Source organism: Schistocerca americana, chromosome 5 (assembly GCF_021461395.2).
Source record: "Schistocerca americana isolate TAMUIC-IGC-003095 chromosome 5, iqSchAmer2.1, whole genome shotgun sequence".
NCBI classification, from domain to species: Eukaryota; Metazoa; Arthropoda; class Insecta; order Orthoptera; family Acrididae; genus Schistocerca; species Schistocerca americana.
Genome location: NC_060123.1, coordinates 53,616,515 through 53,637,693, shown reverse-complemented (window position 1 = coordinate 53,637,693; position 21,179 = coordinate 53,616,515). Strand labels below are relative to the sequence as shown.

At 44.0% G+C, this 21,179-nt stretch overlaps 1 protein-coding gene across 1 annotated transcript in view; it reads left to right on the top strand.

The window, feature by feature from the left end:
- LOC124615644 (repulsive guidance molecule B-like) overlaps positions 1 to 21,179 on the top strand; it is a 333,849-nt gene that overhangs the window by 265,753 nt on the left and 46,917 nt on the right. Inside the window, exons 4-6 of the mRNA XM_047143655.1 lie at positions 865 to 1,100; positions 1,134 to 1,185; positions 8,755 to 9,005. Of these exons, the coding sequence (XP_046999611.1) occupies positions 865 to 1,100; positions 1,134 to 1,185; positions 8,755 to 9,005 (539 nt within the window). The remainder of the gene's footprint in view (positions 1 to 864; positions 1,101 to 1,133; positions 1,186 to 8,754; positions 9,006 to 21,179) is intronic.

Genomic DNA, 21,179 nt, shown 5'->3' with positions numbered 1-21,179 from the left:
TACATTTCAGCAGGATAATGCACGACCGCATGTTGCAGGTCCTGTACGGGCCTTTCTGGATACAGAAAATGTTCGACTGCTGCCCTGGCCAGTACATTCTCCAGATCTTTCAGCAAGTGAAAACGTCTGGTCACAATACGCCAGTCACTACTCTTGATGAACTGTGGTATCGTGTTGAAGCTACACGAGCAGCTGTACCTGTACACGCCGTCCAAGCTCTGTTTGACTCAATGCTCAGGCGTATCAAGGCCATTATTACGGCCAGAGGCGGTTGTTCTGGGCACTGATTTCTCGGGATCTGTGCACACAAATTGCGTGAAAATGTAATCACATGTCAGTTCTAGTATAATATATTTGTCGAATGAATACCCGTTTATCATCTGCTTTTCTTCTTGGTGTAGCAATTTTAATGGCCGGTAGCGTATATAGAAAATATCTTTCGTATCATACCTCCCTGGGCACTCCTGACGGTTCCCTTATCTCTGAGCGACACTCGCCGTCGACGACAACATACTGGGTTGTATTACATAAGTGTTCGAGCCACTCAAATACCTGTGAATGTTTTATGTGTTCGTACCTACAGTAACAGTCTGCAGTGGAGGTAACTGTGTGAAATGCTTTCCGGAAATCTAGAAATATGGAATGTGCCTGAATTCCCAGATTCATAGTTAGCTGTACATTAATATTAGGAATTTGAGCAGTACGTATACTGGTCGAAAAGTATAGGTGCGAATACAGAGCCCTGGGGGAGCCCATTCAACCTCAGGGCTCCGTATTTGCACCAATACTTTCCAGCCTTTTCACTCCAGCCCTGTTACACCGGTGTGTGATGCTGACGGTGCGCTATGCTCCTCGGTGTTGCAGCGGGCAGCGAGGCGTGCACGGTGGACGAGTGCTCGCAGAAGTACGGCGAGGCGCTGTCGGCGGCGCCCGGCGGCGGCGGCTCTGCGCAGGCGCGGCTGTGCGCCGTGCTGCAGCGGTACCGGGAGTGCGTGCACGGGCGCGCGCCCGCCTGCCACGGCAACCTGGGCTACCACAGCGCGCTCACCATCGTGCGCCGGCGCATGCTCGTGCACGGCTGCGCCGCCGCCACGCACCACGCCGCCACGCGCCGCCCCCCGCCGCCCACGCCGCCCCCGCCCGGCCTGCTCGACGACGACGATGACGACGACAGCCCCGACGAAGGTACGTCGCCGGCCGGCGGGTGTTTCTAAGCTGCCACTCGACCTGTCTCTGTGGTGGGGGGAGGAGGGGGGGGGGGGGGAAGAGATGAATCGTAAAAAAAAAAGCATAAAGCAAAGTTCCTTGCTCTGCCCCTAGACCATTACCCCTGAGTGCAATAGGACATTAGTTAGTACATCCACCCTGTCCCACATTATCTACAAAACGTACTTCCCCTGCATTACGGCACATGGTTGACCTCATTTACAGGGCTATTACAAATGATTGAAGCGATTTCATAAATTCACTGTAGCTCCATTCGTTGACATATGGTCACGTCACACTACAGATACGTAGAAAAACTCATAAAATTTTGTTCGGCTGAAGCCGCACTTCAGGTTTCTGCCGCCAGAGCGCTCGAGAGCGCAGTGAGACAAAATGGCGACAGGAGCCGAGAAATCGTATGCCGTGCTTGAAATGCACTCACATCAGTCAGTCATAAGAGTGCAACGACACTTCAGGACGAAGTTCAACAAAGATCCACCAACTGCTAACTCCATTCGGCGATGGTATGCGCAGTTTAAAGCTTCTGGATGCCTCTGTAAGGGGAAATCAACGGGTCGGCCTGCAGTGAGCGAAGAAACGGTTGAACGCGTGCGGGCAAGTTTCACGCGTAGCCCGCGGAAGTCGACGATAAAGCAAGCAGGGAGCTAAACGTACCATAGGATGGTGCTCCACCGCACTTCCATCATGATGTTCGGCATTTCTTAAACAGGAGATTGGAAAACCGATGGATCGGTCGCGGTGGAGATCATGATCAGCAATTCATGTCATGGCCTCCACTCTCTCCCGACTTAACCCCATGCGATTTCTTTCTGTGGGGTTATGTGAAAGATTCATTGATTAAATCTCCTCTACCAAGAAACGTGCCAGAACTGCGAGCTCGCATCAACGATGCTTTCGAACTGATTGATGGGGACATGCTGCGCCGAGTGTGGGAGGAACTTGATTATCGGCTTGATGTCTGCCGAATCACTAAAGGGGCACATATCGAACATTTGTGAATGCCTGAAAAAAACTTTTTGAGTTTTTGTATGTGTGTGCAAAGCATTGTGAAAATATCTCTAATAAAGTTATTGTAGAGCTGTGAAATCGCTTCAGTCATTTGTAATAACCCTGTAAAATCGACCAAGTTAAAATGAGTGCATTATATTTACTGTTAGTAAATAATTTGGTTGCTGCACACCTTACTTCTGCACTGGCAGAAACTCTTAAGACTTAAAGCTGTTAAGCCTTTGTGTCTGGCCAGTCACTACATAAGGGTTACTATAGTCCTGTACACAATATTATTGGTACTACTACTACTATTAGTTACTGCTCTGTCGTTCTGTCTTACTTCATTTGTGTGTTTCGTAGCAAGTAGTGGAGCAATATCTGGGGTACTGCGGGTACAATCTACAACTTGGAGACTTTTTTTGAGGTATTTAGTATTTGTTACGTACAAGTCTCACTTTTATCATCAGCGATGCACGGGACAGAGAATAACATATGTTGAACTGGGTGGACAGTGTGGCGAACATGTAGCCTCCACCGCATTAGTGCTAGTAATTGAGAAAAAGTAATTGCAGATAAATCATATATTCAATATTAGATTTAAGCAAAATTGTCATAGTAGTAATGGTCTTTTGGGGAAAAAAAATTAGTTCAGAGACTGAAGCAGAGTTGAATCATCCAGTTTTTACGTCGCAGGGGGTATTAACCCCAGGTTGGGAACCACTGCCCTAGGTGGACCAATGGGGCGCGAACTCCGTGCCGTCCTATGCCAACGGCACCCTCGGATGGAGGACCATGTCGTGAGCACACGGGTTTCCCAATCCTTGTCCGGTTTCTTGGCCTTAACCGTAGTAATGCCAACACATTTTTCATAACGCACATTACCAAGGGAGGGAGGCGTTACTTTATGCCCACCCTAAAAAAAATCGAGAAAAATACAAAAATCATTACTTGTTGCTGACTTTTACCCACAACATACATTTTTTAGAGATATTGATATGTATGAAAGGCATAGAAAATCACAGGAAGAATGTGCAAATTTATAAAGATAGCACTACTATAGTACACAACAGTACTGGAAAAAGCAAATTCACGAAAAAATCAGCTACAGCTTGCGTAAAAGGACTGAAAGACAAAGCGGCTATTGGATGCACATAAAAATTTGGAGATATCTTAAGCACAATTTTGTTATTTCAGCCTGCCTGGCGGTTTCCCATATACGTCTTTATCAAAGGCTATAGATATCTTAAAACAGAACTGGTATCAATAGAAATAGAAGACGTTTTACATTTTCCCCATTAAGTGAAACCATGTCATGGAATGGAAAATGTAGTTTAAGGCTTACGAAATACTTAATGACATTATCATGAATTAGTAGAAACTCGCCTGCCTTCAAGAGTAAAGAATGGCGGAGTGACTGAATAAACCATTAGATGGCGCTAGGGTTGTGGTGTAATGTTTTAACTGTTTAACAAAATTAAATCATTTAACCAATTTCATAGCATAAATAATTGTATCTGCGAGGAGTACATAGAATTTAGTATGTAATTGAAAAAAAAAGTGCCGCGCGGGGTAGCCGCGTGGTCTGAGGCTCCTAGCCACGATTCGCGCGGCTCCCCCCGTCGAAAGTTAGTCCTCGCTCGACATGGGTGTGCACGTTGTCCTTAGCGTAAGTAAGTTAGTTCAAGTAGTGTGTTTTAGATTAGATTAGATTTACTGTCATTCCAATTGATCCGTAGTGAGGAGGTCCTCCAGGATGTGGAACATGTCAGAAAAACAACAATACATGACAAATATTTACAACTAAAACAAATAAGCTAATGTACCATTCCACAGGTCCCAAGTGGAATGATCGTCATTTTTTAATGAACACTAAGTCATTTTACAAATACTAATGCACTGAATTTAAAATAAAAAAGTTTTTATTTATTTATAAGGTAATAAACATGTAATACAACTACTGTAATACTTATTTACAATGAACACATTACTGCACTGAAATGGTGCAGAAGTTAGGTTATACTTACACACACACACACACACACACACACACAAATTTTCAATGAACACTTTACTGCACTGAAATTGTGCAGAAGTTATGTTGTGCTTATATACAAATCAGTTGATTTTACTAAGAAATTCATCAATGGAGTAGAAGGAGTTGGCCACCAATAAATCCTTTAGGCTTCTCTTAAACTGAATTTCATTGGTTGTTAAGCTTTTTATGGTTGCTGGCAAGTTATTGAAAATGTGTGTTCCTGAATAATGCACACCTTTTTGTACAAGACTAAGTGACTTTAAATCCTTGTGAAGATTATTCTTATTTCTAGTATTGATTCCATGAATTGAGCTGTTGGTTTGAAAAAGTGATATATTTTTAATGACAAATTTCATTAAGGAATAAATATATTGGGAAGCAGTAGTCAGTATCCCTAGTTCCCTAAACAGGCTTCTGCAGGATGTTCTTGAGTTCACACCACATATAACTCTTACTGCACGTTTTTGTGCCCGGAAAACTTTAGCTTGGCTTGATGAATTACCCCAAAAAATAATCCCATATGACATTATGGAATGAAAGTAAGCATAGTATGCCAGCTTTTTCATTTTTATATCCCATATGTCTGACAAAATTCGCATTGCAAACAGAGATTTCTTAAGACGCTTCAGCAGTTCTGTGGTGTGCTCCTCCCAGTTGAATTTATTATCAAGCTGTAATCCCAAGAATTTAACACTGTCCACTTCTTCTATCTTCTTGTCATCGTATGTTAGACATATGCTCTTGAGACACCCCTTACAAGTTCTGAACTGCATGTAGTGTGTTTTTTCAAAGTTTAGTGACAAAGAATTGGCTAGGAACCAGTGATTAATGTCCACAAATATTTTATTGGCTGATCTTTCTAAGACTACACTTGATTTCCTATTTATTGCAATGTTTGTATCATCAGCTAACAAAACAAACGTGGCATCTGGTAATGTTATTGATGAAAGGTCATTGATATACACAAGAAAAAGTAAGGGCCCCAAAATGGAACCTTGTTGGACCCCACATGTAATTACTTTTCAATTGGATGATGCCTGATAGCTTGATACATGTCTCTTTCCTAATAACACCCTTTGTTTCCTGCCAGAGATATAAGATTTGAACCATTTTGCAGCATTTCCTGTTACACTATAATATTCTAGTTTACTTAAAAGTATATTGTGATTTACACAGTCAAATGCCTTTGACAGATCACAAAATATACCAGTTGCCTGCAATTTTTTGTCTAATGAATTAAGCACATTTTCACTGGGACCAATGACCTCAGCAGTTTGGTTCCATAGGAACTTAACACAGGGGAATTATTGCAATGTTCGCATCGGTAAATTTGTATATTCATCGTTCAGACTGAAACTTACCATAAAATGAAATAAAAGATTTAGCAATCGGTGCCTCCTTATAATTTTCAGTCGCTGTGTCGTTCACTGTGATTCTCACATTTCATAAATAAATTTACTTGTTAGGAAGTCTTTCCTGAAGGTATTTATGCGGAGTGTAGCATTACAAGGATAGAAAATGTAGATTATAAAGAGTCCGCACAGGAACAGAAGCTTTTGAAGTGTGGTCCTACGAGAGAATGCAGAATGTGACGATAGGATAACTAATGAGGAGCTAGTGAACTGAATGAAAGAGGAAATAAATTTATGGCTCAACTTGATTGCAACAACAGACCAGGTAATGGGACACCTCCGTAGGCATCAAGGAATGGGCAAGTTTGTAAAGGAGAGAAGTGTGGAGGAGAATATTGTAAGAGACCAAGCCCGATTACAGGGTGAAACGAATATAATGCAGGTCGCCCGTTTCTTTTGGCTTCTGTGGGATGGAAATGAAAGAAGCAAGGGTTCTGCCTGTGACAGTCTCCCCTACCATCAGATTAGAAGAACCGCAGCTGCTGATCTGCCACTCTCCGGACCGTAATGACGCCGCTGATTGATATTAATTAGTTAATGGAGAGAACAGGGTAAGATTACAGACGAGTAACAGCTAAACCTAAAGCATGTGTATTCTCGTAAACATACTGAACGAGAGGCTGTCTCGATACGAATATGTGGTAACTAGCCAGTCAACCATTTCGGAATACACATGTGATGCTCAGGTTTGCTGTGGGCCGATCCATAATTACATGGAAAGACACAAAACATGAACAAAGAGAACGATAACTATTCCCATCACTAGAGACTTTTGATGCAACTTAACGAAGGTGAACTCCAGGATGCGAAGCACATAATAAAGAGCCGTGACTGGAAACACATTGCGAGCATACGGACAGGGGCAGCACGGCAAAGACTACCGAATTAACGTTGGTCACACCGGAGGCTCATCTCTCGCGCTCTAAACGGAATAGTTACACTTAAAAACGGTTGGCTTTTTTCAGTGCCGGTGGAAACGAACACTTACAGCGAAAAATGGCTTATATTGCCGCACGACTGCTGGTCACGAACAGAGGGCGACTCTCGGTAGTTTTGTGATATCGGGTCTTCACACACCGTATACTTTCTGAGACGTCAGAAGCTCCCTGCTGACAACACAAGTGAGGGCGCAAGCGCCGACGGTCGGTTAGACTTTCCAGCCGAGGGCCTATTGGGCTCGCCCACGCACAGGTTGGCGTTATTGGCATGTTGCCAGGCGTCTGTGCATCCGCGCAAGTGTCACCTTGGCGTGGATTTTTGAAACCAACTGCCACTCGATCTTCTGCAGTTGTACGCCATTTAGACGTATTTATGAATCAAACGACTGGTAAACTCAGAAATTTGTCCGTCCCCAACAGCTGATCATCCCGCGCTCAGGCAGGCTATCTCTGGTTACGGATGGCTTCAGAAAATTACTTTGTGCAAAACTAAGCGAACTACAATCATTGGTTCTTTAATGAAGGGTTTTGCAGTCCCGTGCCTACTACCATTAAACTCGAGATTAAAACAACAGTTTTAATTTTATTTTGCCCTTGTCTTTGTACAGGGAGTGGGCTGGACCGCTATAGAGACTTCGTGTTTCAAACGCCTCTTGGAAGTCTCTGTGTTAAAATAGCTTGCACTACGAGGAGTGGTCGAAAAGTTTCTAGCCCGAGATAGTGTCTCGTACAAACACCTCCACCTACGTTCATGGTGACCCTTTGTGGGTATGCAAGTCAAATTTCGCGTATCCAGTTTCTTTAGTTTTGCGCTAGGATGCGTTGTATTCCGTAGTGTAAGAAAAATGGCGAATATCGAGAGAATCAAGAACCGTGCTGTGATCGAATATCTTTACTTGAAGAGAATGACGCCCAATAAAATTGCGGAGCACATGCGGAATACACTTAAGGGCAGTGCTCCGTCTTATTCCACAGTGAGAAACTGTGTGTCCGACTTCAAACGTGGAAGGGTGAGTGTGGAAGATGCGCCATGGAGCGGAAGGCCTGTCAGCGTTTCCACTGATGAAACAGTGACTGCAATTGACGATACGATTTTGCAGGATCGTCGAACAACGTTGGAGCACATTGAGACCACATTTGGAAGATACCATGAGCGTGCTCACGACATTGTTATGGATATCTTGGGAGTGTGGAAAGTTTCGTGTCGGTAGGTCCCGAAAGACGTGAATGCAGATCAGAGACAGGAGCGTGTGCAGTGTTGTGCAGAAGTCGTCCACCAATTTGAAGCGGATGAAGACGGCTTTCTTGCAGTGTATGTGACAATGGACGAAACTTGTGTTCACCACTTTGATCCTGAGACAAAACAAGTCACAGCAATGGAAACTTCCTTCATCACCTACCCCAAAAAAAGTCCGGGTGCAAGAATCAGCTGGTAAGGTGAAGACATCGGCCTTCTGGGATGCACAAGAGGTGATTATGGTGGATTATATGCATAAGGGCGTAACTATCAATGCGTCATACTATTGCACACTCCTGCGCAGTTTGAGAGAAGAGAGGAAGAAAGAAAGGTGCGGAAAATTGGCGCGCAGAGTTCCTTTGCATGAGGACAACGCACCGGTGCACAAAGACCTCGCGACACTGAAAACTCCGCGTGACTGTGGATTCGAACTGTTACGTCGTCTGCCGTGTTGTCCAGATTTGGCTCCATCAGACTTTTTTTCTTTTGCCAGACCTAAAAAAGACTTCAAAGGACGACTGTTTGATAATGATAATGCAGTGATTGACGCCTTGAACTTTGGTTGGACTCAAAATCGAAGACCTTTTATCTGAATGGTCTTCGGAAGTTAACTGAGCGTGCTCGCAAGTGTATTAGTTTAGACAGGTTTCGTATTGAAAAAGAAATTGCTATTATGAAATTTCTATCATTCTGTATTTGTTGGTCTAGAAACTTTTCGACCCCCCCCCCCCCCCCCCCCCTTGTAGTTATACAGAGATGGAGAGCTGCATTAAATCAGTGGTTGGGCAGAAGTCCTCAACAGCAATGGCATTCTGGTTGTTGTGATGGTGCGGATACTACGTAGCTGACTGGAAGTGCGTCGTATGTAATGTGAGGTTACTGTAAGGCAGCGGTGTGGTGTGTTGTGTTTGGCAGAACCCGGCCTGGTGGAGCCCCCGGAGGTGTCGGCGGCGCCGCCGCCGGTGGACGCGGAGTGCGACTACCGGGGCCCGGCCGAGCACGTGCACTGCGGCCTGTTCGGGGACCCGCACCTCAAGACGTTCTCCGGGCAGTACCAGACGTGCCGCGTCGAGGGCGCCTGGCCGCTCATCGACAACGCCCACCTCGCCGTCCAGGTCACCAACAAGCCCGTCCTCAACGGATCCCGCGCCACCGCCACCACCAAGGTAAGCCCAGCACTAGTGGTGGGGAGCTCGTGAACTAACCACTCAATTTCAACGAACTGGCACTTCAAACTCTTCACAGTTAGCACACTCCACACTTTTTTCTAGTTCACTCACTCTCTTCCCCTCTCCCTCTTCCACTACATCGGCGCTACGTCACTCATCTTCCCTTCACTTCAGTCCTCCCTCTACTGCCTGTCGACGAATCGCGCGGTGTTCGTGGGGAACGATAGGTTTACGGGGGGTTGCGGAGGTGAGGGGCGAGGGGAAGGCAGCGTCAGCTGTTTCCTGCAGTGCTGACATCATTACCCGTGACTATTTGTGCAGTTAAACTTTGCGTCTACGGGTAGCCTACCGTTGGCAGCGCTTGCAGACAAATGAATATTAAAGATACAAACGAAGAGGCTGGCTGTGTGTGCACGCCCAGCCAACATGAAAGTAAAAGGTTTGTTGATAACACTGAAAGAGGGATTTTACGTGAAATCGTACCAATGACTACAGGTGACACTTTACGTTTTGAATCTGGAGGGTTATTATTCTCAACAAAAATAAAATCTACAGGAAAACTTCTGAATAATTACTTAAAGTAGGTGTATAGACTTTGTAACAGTGGTAAACATACTCATTCTATTTTGGATTAAATTTTAAAAGGAACATAAAATTGGACTGCATTTCGTTGGTAGCCCTAGTTTTCTGCCCATGAATACAACAAATAATGAAATGGACTGCCATTCCGGAAACTACAAATAATGTTTCATTTGGCAGATAAAGGCTTTTTTGGGCGCTTCATGAGAAAATGTCGAGCAAGATTAAATGTAATACCTTCTTTATATGTGACGGGCTTCTCTGTTTCTTTCCTTTGTCGCCTTCGACCATGCTCTATTTAAGTTAACTCAGATGCTGTAAGAGCATAAAACGTTGCGTGCACGCTACTGCATAATTCGGCCATCTGTTGGTAAAATTATGAAGTATTACGAAGCTTTATTGTACGAACGAGGCGAAGCGAGCTTAGCCGCGGCTGAGCGGCGAACTGGGCAACTTCGCCAGGCTTCCGTACTTCATGAGTGAACTACTTCATTTGAACGCTTCACGGCAAAGGGTGAAATGAATGAAGTAGTTCACGAGAATGAACGAGTTCGACCCATCTCTACCCGGCACACTTCGTCATCTCGCACGCTCGCTCAACTCTGGCCCCACCTGCGCAGACACCGTGATGGAGGGTGACAGGGGGCGGGGAGGGGGGGGAGAGAGAGAGAGAGAGAGAGAGAGAGAGAGAGAGAGAGAGAGAGAGAGAGAGCTCCTGATTTAAGGAGGAGACTCCTGATTTTTCCTTCTTCCTCCCGATCTCCCGACCGTCAAGTCCGATCTCCAGATTTTCAGAGCAGTTTCAGTACTTTCCTTACTATTTGAAAATCCCGCCCCTTCGGTATATTGGTGGATGACAATGTATGGCTGCTACTTGTCTATGTTAACTTGACAGATTGGTGCGGTGGCTGACGGGAACGGCAGTAGGCGTAGCTCGCGCTTCGTTTCCACAAGGAAGTAAGGAACTTGTCGCTGGCAGCGTTCGGAGACGAATGAATATCTTTCAACCAGTGCCAATTTCCTCCGCTTCTGGTAGCACCAGCGCAGTCGTAAAGTTATTGTGGACAAGGAGTAGTCGATAGTCGTCGCAAGCGACAAGAAGTGATTAGCGTTGTTCTTTCTACAAGGAAGTGTTGCCAAGTTGGGGATTTCCTCCTAAATTTAGGGGGAATTAAGCTGCCTGGGGTAAATAGAGGGATAAATGTTTCAGGGGGGAAAAATATTAAGGATTACTAACCTCCCCTCCCCTCCACTCGACAATTTCATTGTTGACTCCCTTTTACCGCCCCCCACTTCACCCCCCCCCCCCCCCCCCCCATCCGCTCACTTACCCGACAGTGGTACAAATTATTTAGGGGAGTTTGAAGTGGAATATAGGGGGAAACGGTGCACCAGGGTTTGCATATTTGCTACATGACCGTTGTCTAGAACGTAGGACCATAGTGTTCTCGGTTCTGCTGCGTAATTTGTGTACTCTGAAGTAGTTGTTGATTATTTTTTGTGCAGGATGGCGAAGAGATATGATGCAGTGTTCAGAAACGTATGTAAGGAAGAGTTTCCATGTTTAAGTGAATGGAGGGAGGGACAAACTTACGCATTTTGTAGTCTATGTAGATGTGACTTTTCAGTGGCTCATGGTAGGAAATGCGGCATTCTTAAACATGTGCAAACTAAAAAACACAAGGAGATTGTCCATTGTGTAGAACTGGACCAGAAACTTAACTTCTCGTGTAAACCCCAAAATGTAGATTCTGTGACGAATGCCGGTGCTTTATTTACCTCATTTATTGTAGAACATAACTTGACTATAAACTGTGCCGACCACGCTGGACCTTTGCTTCGCAAAATGTTTCCCGATTCAGAAATTGCGAAACAGTATGGCTGTGCCAGGTACAGGTACTGAATTATTGCAACTTTGTCAGAGATGTGTTGTAATTCACAATAGTACAGCGCTAAAATTCTCCTGATTTTTCGCTTTTGTAAGTTGGCATGTCTGGTGACAGTTACGGACGGTAGGCTAGGAGCAGTTCAGCAATTTATCATCATCATCATTTGCATAGGTGACAGCACCAAAAGTAATTTGCACATTTAACCAAAAAAGAATACGCGTGTGCAACTATTTGCACAATGTAATCGATCAACGGCCCAGACTACACGCGGATGTCGGAAGACTCGAAGCACTCGACCACCTCGTGGGATGCTTCATATAGACTCTTGATCGGCGCCGTTGATAAGTCTTTTGACGCCCCTAATTTTTACTAGCGTCGGTCTCCCCGATATCCCACCCTTCCACCACCACGATGCGTTCTCCGCAAAGTGGAGCTGAACATGATTGGTGGAGTCGTCAGCGTGTTCTCTCTCTATTCACGCGGCTCGCACCAGCCGGGTAATTGCCAAAGCTGGGGTAAGTGCCAAGTACGGCCACTGGTTTTAGCATCTGAATCTCCTTATATAAATTCATATGCTCGGGGAAACTCGCTGTTACTTCTTAACTTGGTATTTGTCGTGTTTCCGTCATGCCACCCATGAGGAACACTACAATGGCTAGTTACCTTCACCATGCCTAAACTAAGATGAAACTTGACGGTAAAAAATCTGCAAGCACCCTGAAGCTACAGACAACCATTCCAGAAGGAAGTATGACGCTGTCACATAGTTCTCTGACCCTTGCCGCTGGGTATCGCACACCACTATGCGCTACTGTGGAGCGAGATGTTGGAACAAGAATAGTTTTACGAATACAGTGTATCTCATGGACAACATGAAAGTTGTGGGCATTTTATTATGTTAATGAGGCAACCGACGCTGGCTTTCCACATTGCCATCAGCTCCAGGTACATTAAAGAATACGGAAAACAGGGAAAATCTGCTCACGAAGGTCCGCTGAATGTCAGTTCTCAAAATGCCTAACTTTTCAAGAGCACTCTTTCCCTTCCGAAATTCAAACTAGGTCTTGGGAAAACCATTATTCTTCTCGATCGACCATTCTAATCGATTTTTAATCGTTCTTTCAAGCGTCTTTGACCACGAAAATGGTGCTATCGGTCTGTAAGACATCGGGTTTAGAATATCATTTTGTTTGGCTGAAGTCTGTTCGTGAGGTACTGGACCACACCTGTATTTCACTGTACAACCTTTGTAGTGCAGTAAGTACCCCAGATGGAATGTTTCGGATCATCCTACAAAGTATTCCGTCGATACTTGATGTGTTAGGTGAATTCTGTAAAGCATTATTCAGTCCATTTTTCGGCAAAAGCGCTACATAGTTCATGCTCTAGCCGGCTGGAGTGGCCGAGCCGTTGTAGGCGCTACAGTCTGGAACCGCGCGACCGCTACGGACGCAGGTTCGAATCCTGCCTCGGGCATGGATGTGTGTCATGTCCTTAGGTTGGTTGGGTTTAAGTAGTTCTAAGTTCTAGGGGACTGATGACCACAAATGTTAAGTCCCGTAGTGCTCTGAGCCATTTGAACCATTTTTGAGTTCATGCTCTGTTTCATCGTCTTGAAAGTAAATATTTTCGTTGCGGGTTGACGCTGGTGCAATTCTGTTCAAGAGCAGCTCTAGCCAAAGCATTTGTTTCTCTGTGAATTTCATGTTTAATTTCAAATTTCTAAAACATTCGATCTTAAGCCTATACGTAACAGTTGCGGAAACGTTTGAAGAAAGACTGAATGCTGTGTAAATACACCCAGCGGCGTTTATATTGTGAGATATGAGAACTATCTCGCCATTCGCCGCTGTTCGCTGTGCAACCGTGTCACACGGCTCACGGTACTAAAAGCTTCCAGTATTGTGTTGTAACTTCAGTTAGCGATGGTTTTTCTCGTGCTATCAGCCATCTAAAAGTTGTAAAATGTGAGTACACGAAGTATTCGCATGTAACTGAACGTTACCTGCGACAGAAGAATAACATAGCATGCACCATCTAATGGGTGGTATGCTTCGTCTCCTCCAATTTTCTCCTTTCTCCAAGACTTACATAAATTACTTTATTCTACTGTTACGTGTACATCTGCACGGACCTCTAGTTGTAGGCACGGCAATATCTGTATTAAAAATGTGCCCTTCGTACAGCGGTCGCTGTTTGTAGTTGCATATTTGCCAAGTTTTGACTGAAAGAGAATGAACTATGGGGTGTGCAGCTTTAGCCGGGCATATCGAGCTTTCTACGGTCGTGCCCCGCCAAGTAAGTATATAGAACGCTGGCATGTGCGGATTTTGTTAGGCTTCGTAGTGACGAATTAGAGAACCCAAAATTAAAGCCCTTGCCAAGCGAGAAATAAGGACGAATAACCATGAGGATATATAGGTATACCGACCATGTAATTGTTATGTTTCGTCTTTTATCTGAGCCTAACACACAGTGTCACCACCACGCTACGCGCACAGAACGTGCCAGGCAAAGTATTCTAAGCTGTGCCTTCGCCAGAAGAACGGATACTTGTTATTTTGTTTAATGAAGAAGCATTACTTTATTTTGATACGTGATCGTTTAACGAAAAAGGCTAAGCAATTAAGAACAAGACCGAGCACTTACAAGGGAACCTCCCCATCGCACCCCCCTCAGATTTAGTTATAAGTTGGCACAGTGGATAGGCCTTGAAAAACTGAACACAGATCAGTCGAGAAAACAGGAAGACGTTGTGTAGAACAATGAAAAAAAAAGCAAAATATACAAACTGAGTAGTCCATGCTCAAGATAGGCAACATTAAGGACCGTGCCACCTGCGTAGCGCTGTGGTCCCGTGGTTAGCGTGAGCAGCTATCGAACGAGAGGACGTTGGTTCAAGTCTTCCCTCGAGCGAATATTTTAATTTTTTTTTTTTTTTCAGACAATTATCAAAGTTCAGACACACACACACAATCAACTTCGCTCTCCAAAGTTCCAGGGCATGTTCAGATTTGCTTGGACATATGCAGGATTTGACGGTGTACACACGGAAAAATTTGAAAACGTTAAAAACATATGTTTTGACAGAGCACAGGGAAAACTGTGCGACTGTGAAACTGTTGCATTCATTTGTTGCAGTTTATGAGAGAAACTTGTGATTTCATCACTGTTTTGGGAGTGATTATCACATCCACAAGAAAACCTAAATCGGGCAAGGTAGAAGAATCTTTTTACCCATTCGCCAAGTTTACAAGTTAGGTGGCTCGACAACATATTCCTGTCATGTGTCGTATAGAATATATCAGACGTGTTTTCCTGTGGAGGAATCGGTTGACCTATGACCTTGCGATCAAATGTTTTCGGTTCCCATTGGAGAGACATGTCCTTTCGTCTACTAATCGCACGGTTTTGCGGTGCGGTCGCAAAACATAGACACTAAACTTATTACAGTGAACAGAGACGTCAATGAACGAACGGACATATCATAACTTTGCGAAAATAAAAAATTAAAATTTTCACCCGAGGGATGACTTGAACCAAGGACCTCTCGTTCCACAGCTGCTCACGCTAACCACGAGACCACGTCGCCCCTGAGTTCGCATTTTCCTTGATGTTGCATATCTTTGGCATGGACTACTCAGTTTACATATTTTACTTATTTTTTTTTTCGTAGTTCCACACAACTTCTTCCTATTTTCTCGATTGGTCTGTGTTCAGTTTTTCAAGGCCTATCCACTGTGCCAACTTATAACTAAATCTGAGGGGGGTGCGATGGGGAGGTTCCCTTGTTAGTAGCTATCATAATTGTCAAATCGTTAAGTGTTGAAGGTGTGTCTGTCAGAAACACTGATTTTCACCATAGGAGGATAATAACAAAATTTTATTGCTCAACGGGTACAAAATGTCTCGTAACGCACACAAGCATAACGACGACGACGACGACGACGACGACTGTCTCTTTACCAGGAAGTTCACTGTGTTAGAGATGGCAGCACAGTATAAGCAACAGAAGAGTGCGCCAGATGCAAACAATATAGGAGAAACAAACAGAACAGAATATTTTTGATTATTACAACAATAATGCTGTTTACTGGTTGTTTTGTGACTTTTAAGCACATTTAAGTTTGAGCTTGGAAAAAATTGGGTATAATTTATTATTAATTTACGACTGAAAGTATCCAACTGCCTTCTCTCTAAATGGGTAGTTGGGCATTTAGGGCAAAAGGTCCGGGTAAATATAACGCGGAGTCCGGTTTTTCTATTTTTGGGCCTGGCAACCATAAATACAGTCACAGTGACTGAGCTAGATTGTGGTGCAGGACGAGTGAGAGTGAAACTATTACGAGACTTGTTTCTGCAGCGTTCGATAGTCGGCCGTCTACCTCGGGCATCCCGCAACTGCGGCTTCAGAGAGAGAGAGAGAGAGAGAGAGAGAGAGAGAGAGAGAGAGAGTGAGAGAGAGAGAAGAAACAGTTGGACACTGGACTGTGTGGTTTCTTATGCGGCGCCCAGCCACGGTCCGCCGCGTATCCGCCTGCTGGCAAAAAAGCCGAGCCAAGCCGCGCGGCGCGTCTGACCGGTGAGCCGGGAAGCAAGCTGGGAGCGAGGCGGAGGCGAGTCGAATGCGGCCGGCCCGCGCTCTGCTCGTCCACAAGGCTGCCGCCCGCCCCTTCTTAAGTTCCCTTCCCTTCCTTTCCCCTGCCTTCTCTCTCTCCCTTCCTCCCACCTTTCCTTCCGACCGTTTCCTCCTCGTCCTTTTTGTTTGTCGCTGCGCGGAGGCAGCTGCGCGCTTCCGCCAGGAATGTTTTTGTCGTCCCGTCCCATTCTAAACCTGGCCGATTCCGCCGCGGGTCCGCATTGTCTTCAGCAGTGCAGGGCCCGTCGCCTTCTGTGTACACGCGTGTTCTGCAGCCAGCACGATGTGTAGTCACTGAGTAGCTCCGCTGTGTGAATTACGGCGATTCAGAGCGTGAGCAAGTAGTGGCGGGGCGTACCGCAAGGTAGCGTAAGGGCCACACTTGTGTTCGCCGCCTACTCAGTCACCACTCGGATGGCATCGGCCCGTTCACTGTCAACGTCGCAGTTACATTACGCGTGTAGTATGATGACGTGCACTCCCCAGTCTGGTTTTCAGGCAAACAGTTTTCGAATAGCGCATCTGATAAGCCGCGAAAACTCTCCAACATCTGTTCTGGAGATGCTGGTTTATGTAGCAGATTTCAGAGCCCGTAATCTAATCTCTCTCTCTCTCTCTCTCTCTCTCTCTCTCTCTCTCTCTCCATTTTAAGAGCTCGACCAATTTTCAGTCTTGTTGATTTTTAATAATTTTATGAGTAAGATTTTCTGTGGAATGAAACAAAAAAACCTTTGAGCTGGCCAGCAGGTTATTTGTTTCCTCTATTTAACTCACGAGAAACACAATCTATCTCTATCAGAAGAAAACAGATTCATATATGCTGAAGTATGATGAGTTAGCGAAACCGAATTGTTTACTAACAACCCTTTATCGTCTGTAGATGAGTAACTAGCTAATTTGTAAATTGCTATATCCAGTCTCTCATGTAGTGGCAAAGGCTCTCGTACAAAATCAGTGGCTGTGATTACAAAACACTCTCATATTTTAAATAATTAACTGAAACCCTCAGCTGCCGACAAGTGGTGTTGTTATACCTCGGTGGGAACAGCTGAAAATGTGTGCCCGGACCGGGACTCGAACCCGGGATCTCCTGCTTACATGGCAGGCGCTCTATCCATCGTTGCACGCTTCCCGTGACACCCGCATTCCCAACTATCCACAATCGACATACGTAATGTACCTAATAGATATTTGCCCTTCCACTCGCGCACACGAAGTTGACGATTCCCGTTAGAGTTCAGGCAGCCTGTGCGCGTTCGCACAGACTGTCACTGGTTAGGTAGCCTTTAACTATGTATATGAAGGTAGTAACTCTCAAATTTTGTGCCTTTATATTCAGTCGGCTGTGTTTTTGGGCGATTCCTAGACCCGTAAGATGGAAGGAGTGCGATAATGTTCCGCCAATGATGATTTTGCACTTTTTCGCACAGTGCACTTACCCTAGGTGACTGAAAAAAAATTCAATTTTGAACTTGTGAACAGCTCTTCATCAGTGTCTTCCTCCTCCTCCACCTCAAGAGTTCATTTACGTCCATAAGGAAATCGTATTCTTTCATAAATCAAATAACGAGAAAGTACTGATGACCTCACATCATCATGCTGACAATACTTTTTCAAAATTAAAACATTGAGAAAGTGCTCGCACCATCATGCCTACTAAATCGCGACGAGCAATCCCTATGTATTGTCTGACTGAAACAACGGATCAAGAGAGAAGCAAGGGAAGTATTCGATTTGACTCTTCGCTTTGGATTGAAGTGTCCAGATATTCCAACAATGCGTTTCTGGCAGACGGAAATACCAAACTGCTACGGTAATTTCACTGCCTTACGTCCACGAGCATTACCACGAGGAAGCATTCCGAAAGAATTTAAAGGTGTATCAGTAGGTGATTATTCACTTAAGAGATCAACTGGTAGTTGGAGAACTATTCCTAAGGAAGTTGAGGTATAGTATGGATTCTACCCTCAACAAGATTTTCATAAACCATCACGACTACATCGAAAACATTTTACCTTGCCTTGGAATTATTCAGATGGACATATTTGATAGCTACGAAAAGGAGTTTTATAACTACTCATTGCGAAAATTCTGAAACATTTGTCAAAAGTTCTAACTTATGCGTGCCTAAACCACTGTGCAAGAGGACAGTGATATAAGGCAAGTTATTGTACAGTTCAGCTGTCCTGTCCCGATATAATCCACGTTCATGAACCCAGTGGGCTACGAACTATCTTACTTCACGTAATATGGATAACTTTGTAAGTTCCTGTCCGCTTGTCACATCGAGTTGAGCACTCGCCACTGCATAAATGCCGACCAAGTGAGCTTGTTTCCCCAGGATACAAACAGGCGCTGTGTTTTTCCTTCGGACGTATTAGAACATGGTTAATATCCTTTAGCTACCTTCTCTCATTGATGTGAGTGACCCGTGTTAATCGGCGGGACCATATTCTTTTCGTTTTTTGTTGTATGTTCTTCTTAACGGGAAGTGGATTCCTATATCTTCTTGTATACAACAGGGTCGTTTCGTCTGCCTAGTCGAGAAGGAACTATTTCTGAAACTTCATGTAAATCGTCGCCGTTGTCCAACAATTGTCTTAGCTGTTTCATAAAACAATGACACGTCGCGCCGTAGATTTGTCAGCCACTGTTACTATTTGAGTGTGATGCCGCGTAATATTTAAGTACCACTTCAAACTGTTGTGCTACCAATATTTCACTTAATACTTTCGGTTAGAACGTAAGATCTCTTAATCTTCCTAGTCGAACTCTTGTCGAATCTTGAGCTTTTATTGAGAAATTACCACAGATTCTATGACGTGAGGTAATGCTCGCATTGTCGTAACGTTCTGATATTGACCCTTGTGTTCCCACCAAAGTCAAATTTCATGTATTCCAAGGGATTGCGCAAAATTAGTCATTTTAAGGAAACAACGTTTCCCTCTTTCTATTTTTATAGAAGCATGATTGAAACACTTATTTTCAAATCTGTTAGTTTTGAATAAATGTCCGTAGATGAAACTTTCAGTACCGTATCTGTTCCGACATGCCTAATATTTTACAAAATAGATTGGTCGCTAATAACTTACAAAGACGTGTTAACTGGCCAACAAAAGTCAAAATTACAGCCCTTTCTTTTATAGAATACAGTCACTCGGGCTTTTCACCCTAACTAAAAATCAGTAAAATTGGAGAACCTCTTCTTGCTTGTTGGTAGGATCATGCGTGATCGATACATATTTAAAGTAATAAATTTCTATTAACAACGCGTTAATATGATACACAAAGATCATTACATACTCAAAACCTAAATCATTAGATGTTAAAGACCTTTTTTGAACTCTTACATCATACGTATATCAGTTTCAAACATCCATTCAATAAGAAAGCGCAGAGAAAGTTTGACAAAGATGACACGACGTTCTCGCTGTCGCGAAATGTCGGGGCCAGTTTAATTTAGTGACCCGCACTGCCGATTGCTGCGTCGGTAGAACACCGTCAGATCACTTTGCCGCAATTTTCCCTGTGCGACATGAAACAAACAGAAAAGACATAATTTTAGGACACACATTATTTGTAAAATACGTAGTTGAATAGTACATTTTTCTTGCTTACCTGATGTCGCTCAAACAGAAACTACGACGATGCTGCTCACTAAAATCTGGACCACAGCGCAGTGTGTAAAGGTTTCAGTGTGTTTCAGAAAACAAGAGTGTGTTCGAACCACACGATAAATACGTCAAGCAGATGATTTAGCGCTCTTTCTGTTCGAAGCATCCATTGCAGTAAAAAATTGAGAAGTTGGGGGCCAGAAATAGCGAGCTGTATGATGTACAACTTTCGTCACTGTTCTTAATGGTTTGTTACAGGCAGCCTCCCTCTACTTCATTTCATTTCAGAGCAATACTTAACCCAACGTTCCCTTTATTTGTTCAGTGTGTTTCAATGTCTGTCTTCCCACTTTTATGCCCTCCGCGCCTCCCTTTAATACCATGGAAGTTATTCCCTGGTGTTTGAAGAGAGGGGTCTCATTATCAATCGACATTTTCTAGTCAGTGTTTCCTTGCCGATTCCACGTAGAACCTTTTCGTTTCTTACGTTATCAGTCTACTTAATTTTCGTCGCCCTTCTGTAATATCATATGTCAAACGCTTTGAGCCTCTGCTTGTGGGTGTTTTCCACCAGTTCATAGAACGCTTGTGCTCAAGGCTCAAGACGTACTTTCTCAGAATTTTCTCAAGTTAATATCTATCTACGATGCTAGTAGACCACTGCGGTAAGCAGTGCTCCTTGGCTGTGCCGGTCTACTTGTTATGTTCTTGTTTTGTTCGTCATACGTCGAGCATTATTTTGCTTCCAAACTAGATCTCTTGAATGTGTCTGCCAATGTTGTCTTAAATTGTGATAAGTTTATCGCTAATCTCATTTCTGTTGATCTTCAATACTTTGAAGTGTCTTTAATTTATTCTCAAATCATATCCTGCTCTCAGTAGTCTGTTCGACCCATGCAATAGGTGTTATATTTCTTTCTGACTTTCACAGAAGATAACTAAGTCGCCATCGAATTCCTAATGATCGAAAAGTTTCATTCCCTCCATGGCCTCTTCAATACGCTAACTGAACAGTAGAACAGAAAAACTGCAGCCTTGTCTAAAGTACGTTTTAATCTTAGCACTTATGTCTTGGTGTTCCACTGTTGTTGTCAGCATTTGGTTCTTTTGCATATTGTTTATCATCCGCGTTTTCCCTTCAGAATGCAACTATTTTTTCCGAGGATTTCAGACATCTTGTGCCATTTCACAACGTCCAACGTTATCCATGGGTTGACAAATCTTGTGAAAGTGTCTGGACTTGTTTTAAGCCTTGCTATCATTAGAGAGAGTCGCGTTGGAACTGCCCCTCTAGTGCCTTTATCTTCTAATGAGATCACCAATTTTTCAGGGTATACGGTGTGGAAACAGAAGACAGCCGTGACGTAGAAACAAAATTCACTAGCAGAAATACCTCTTGCCACCTACGTTCCGTCCAGATCAATAGCACACTAAACGATTTTGACGTAGC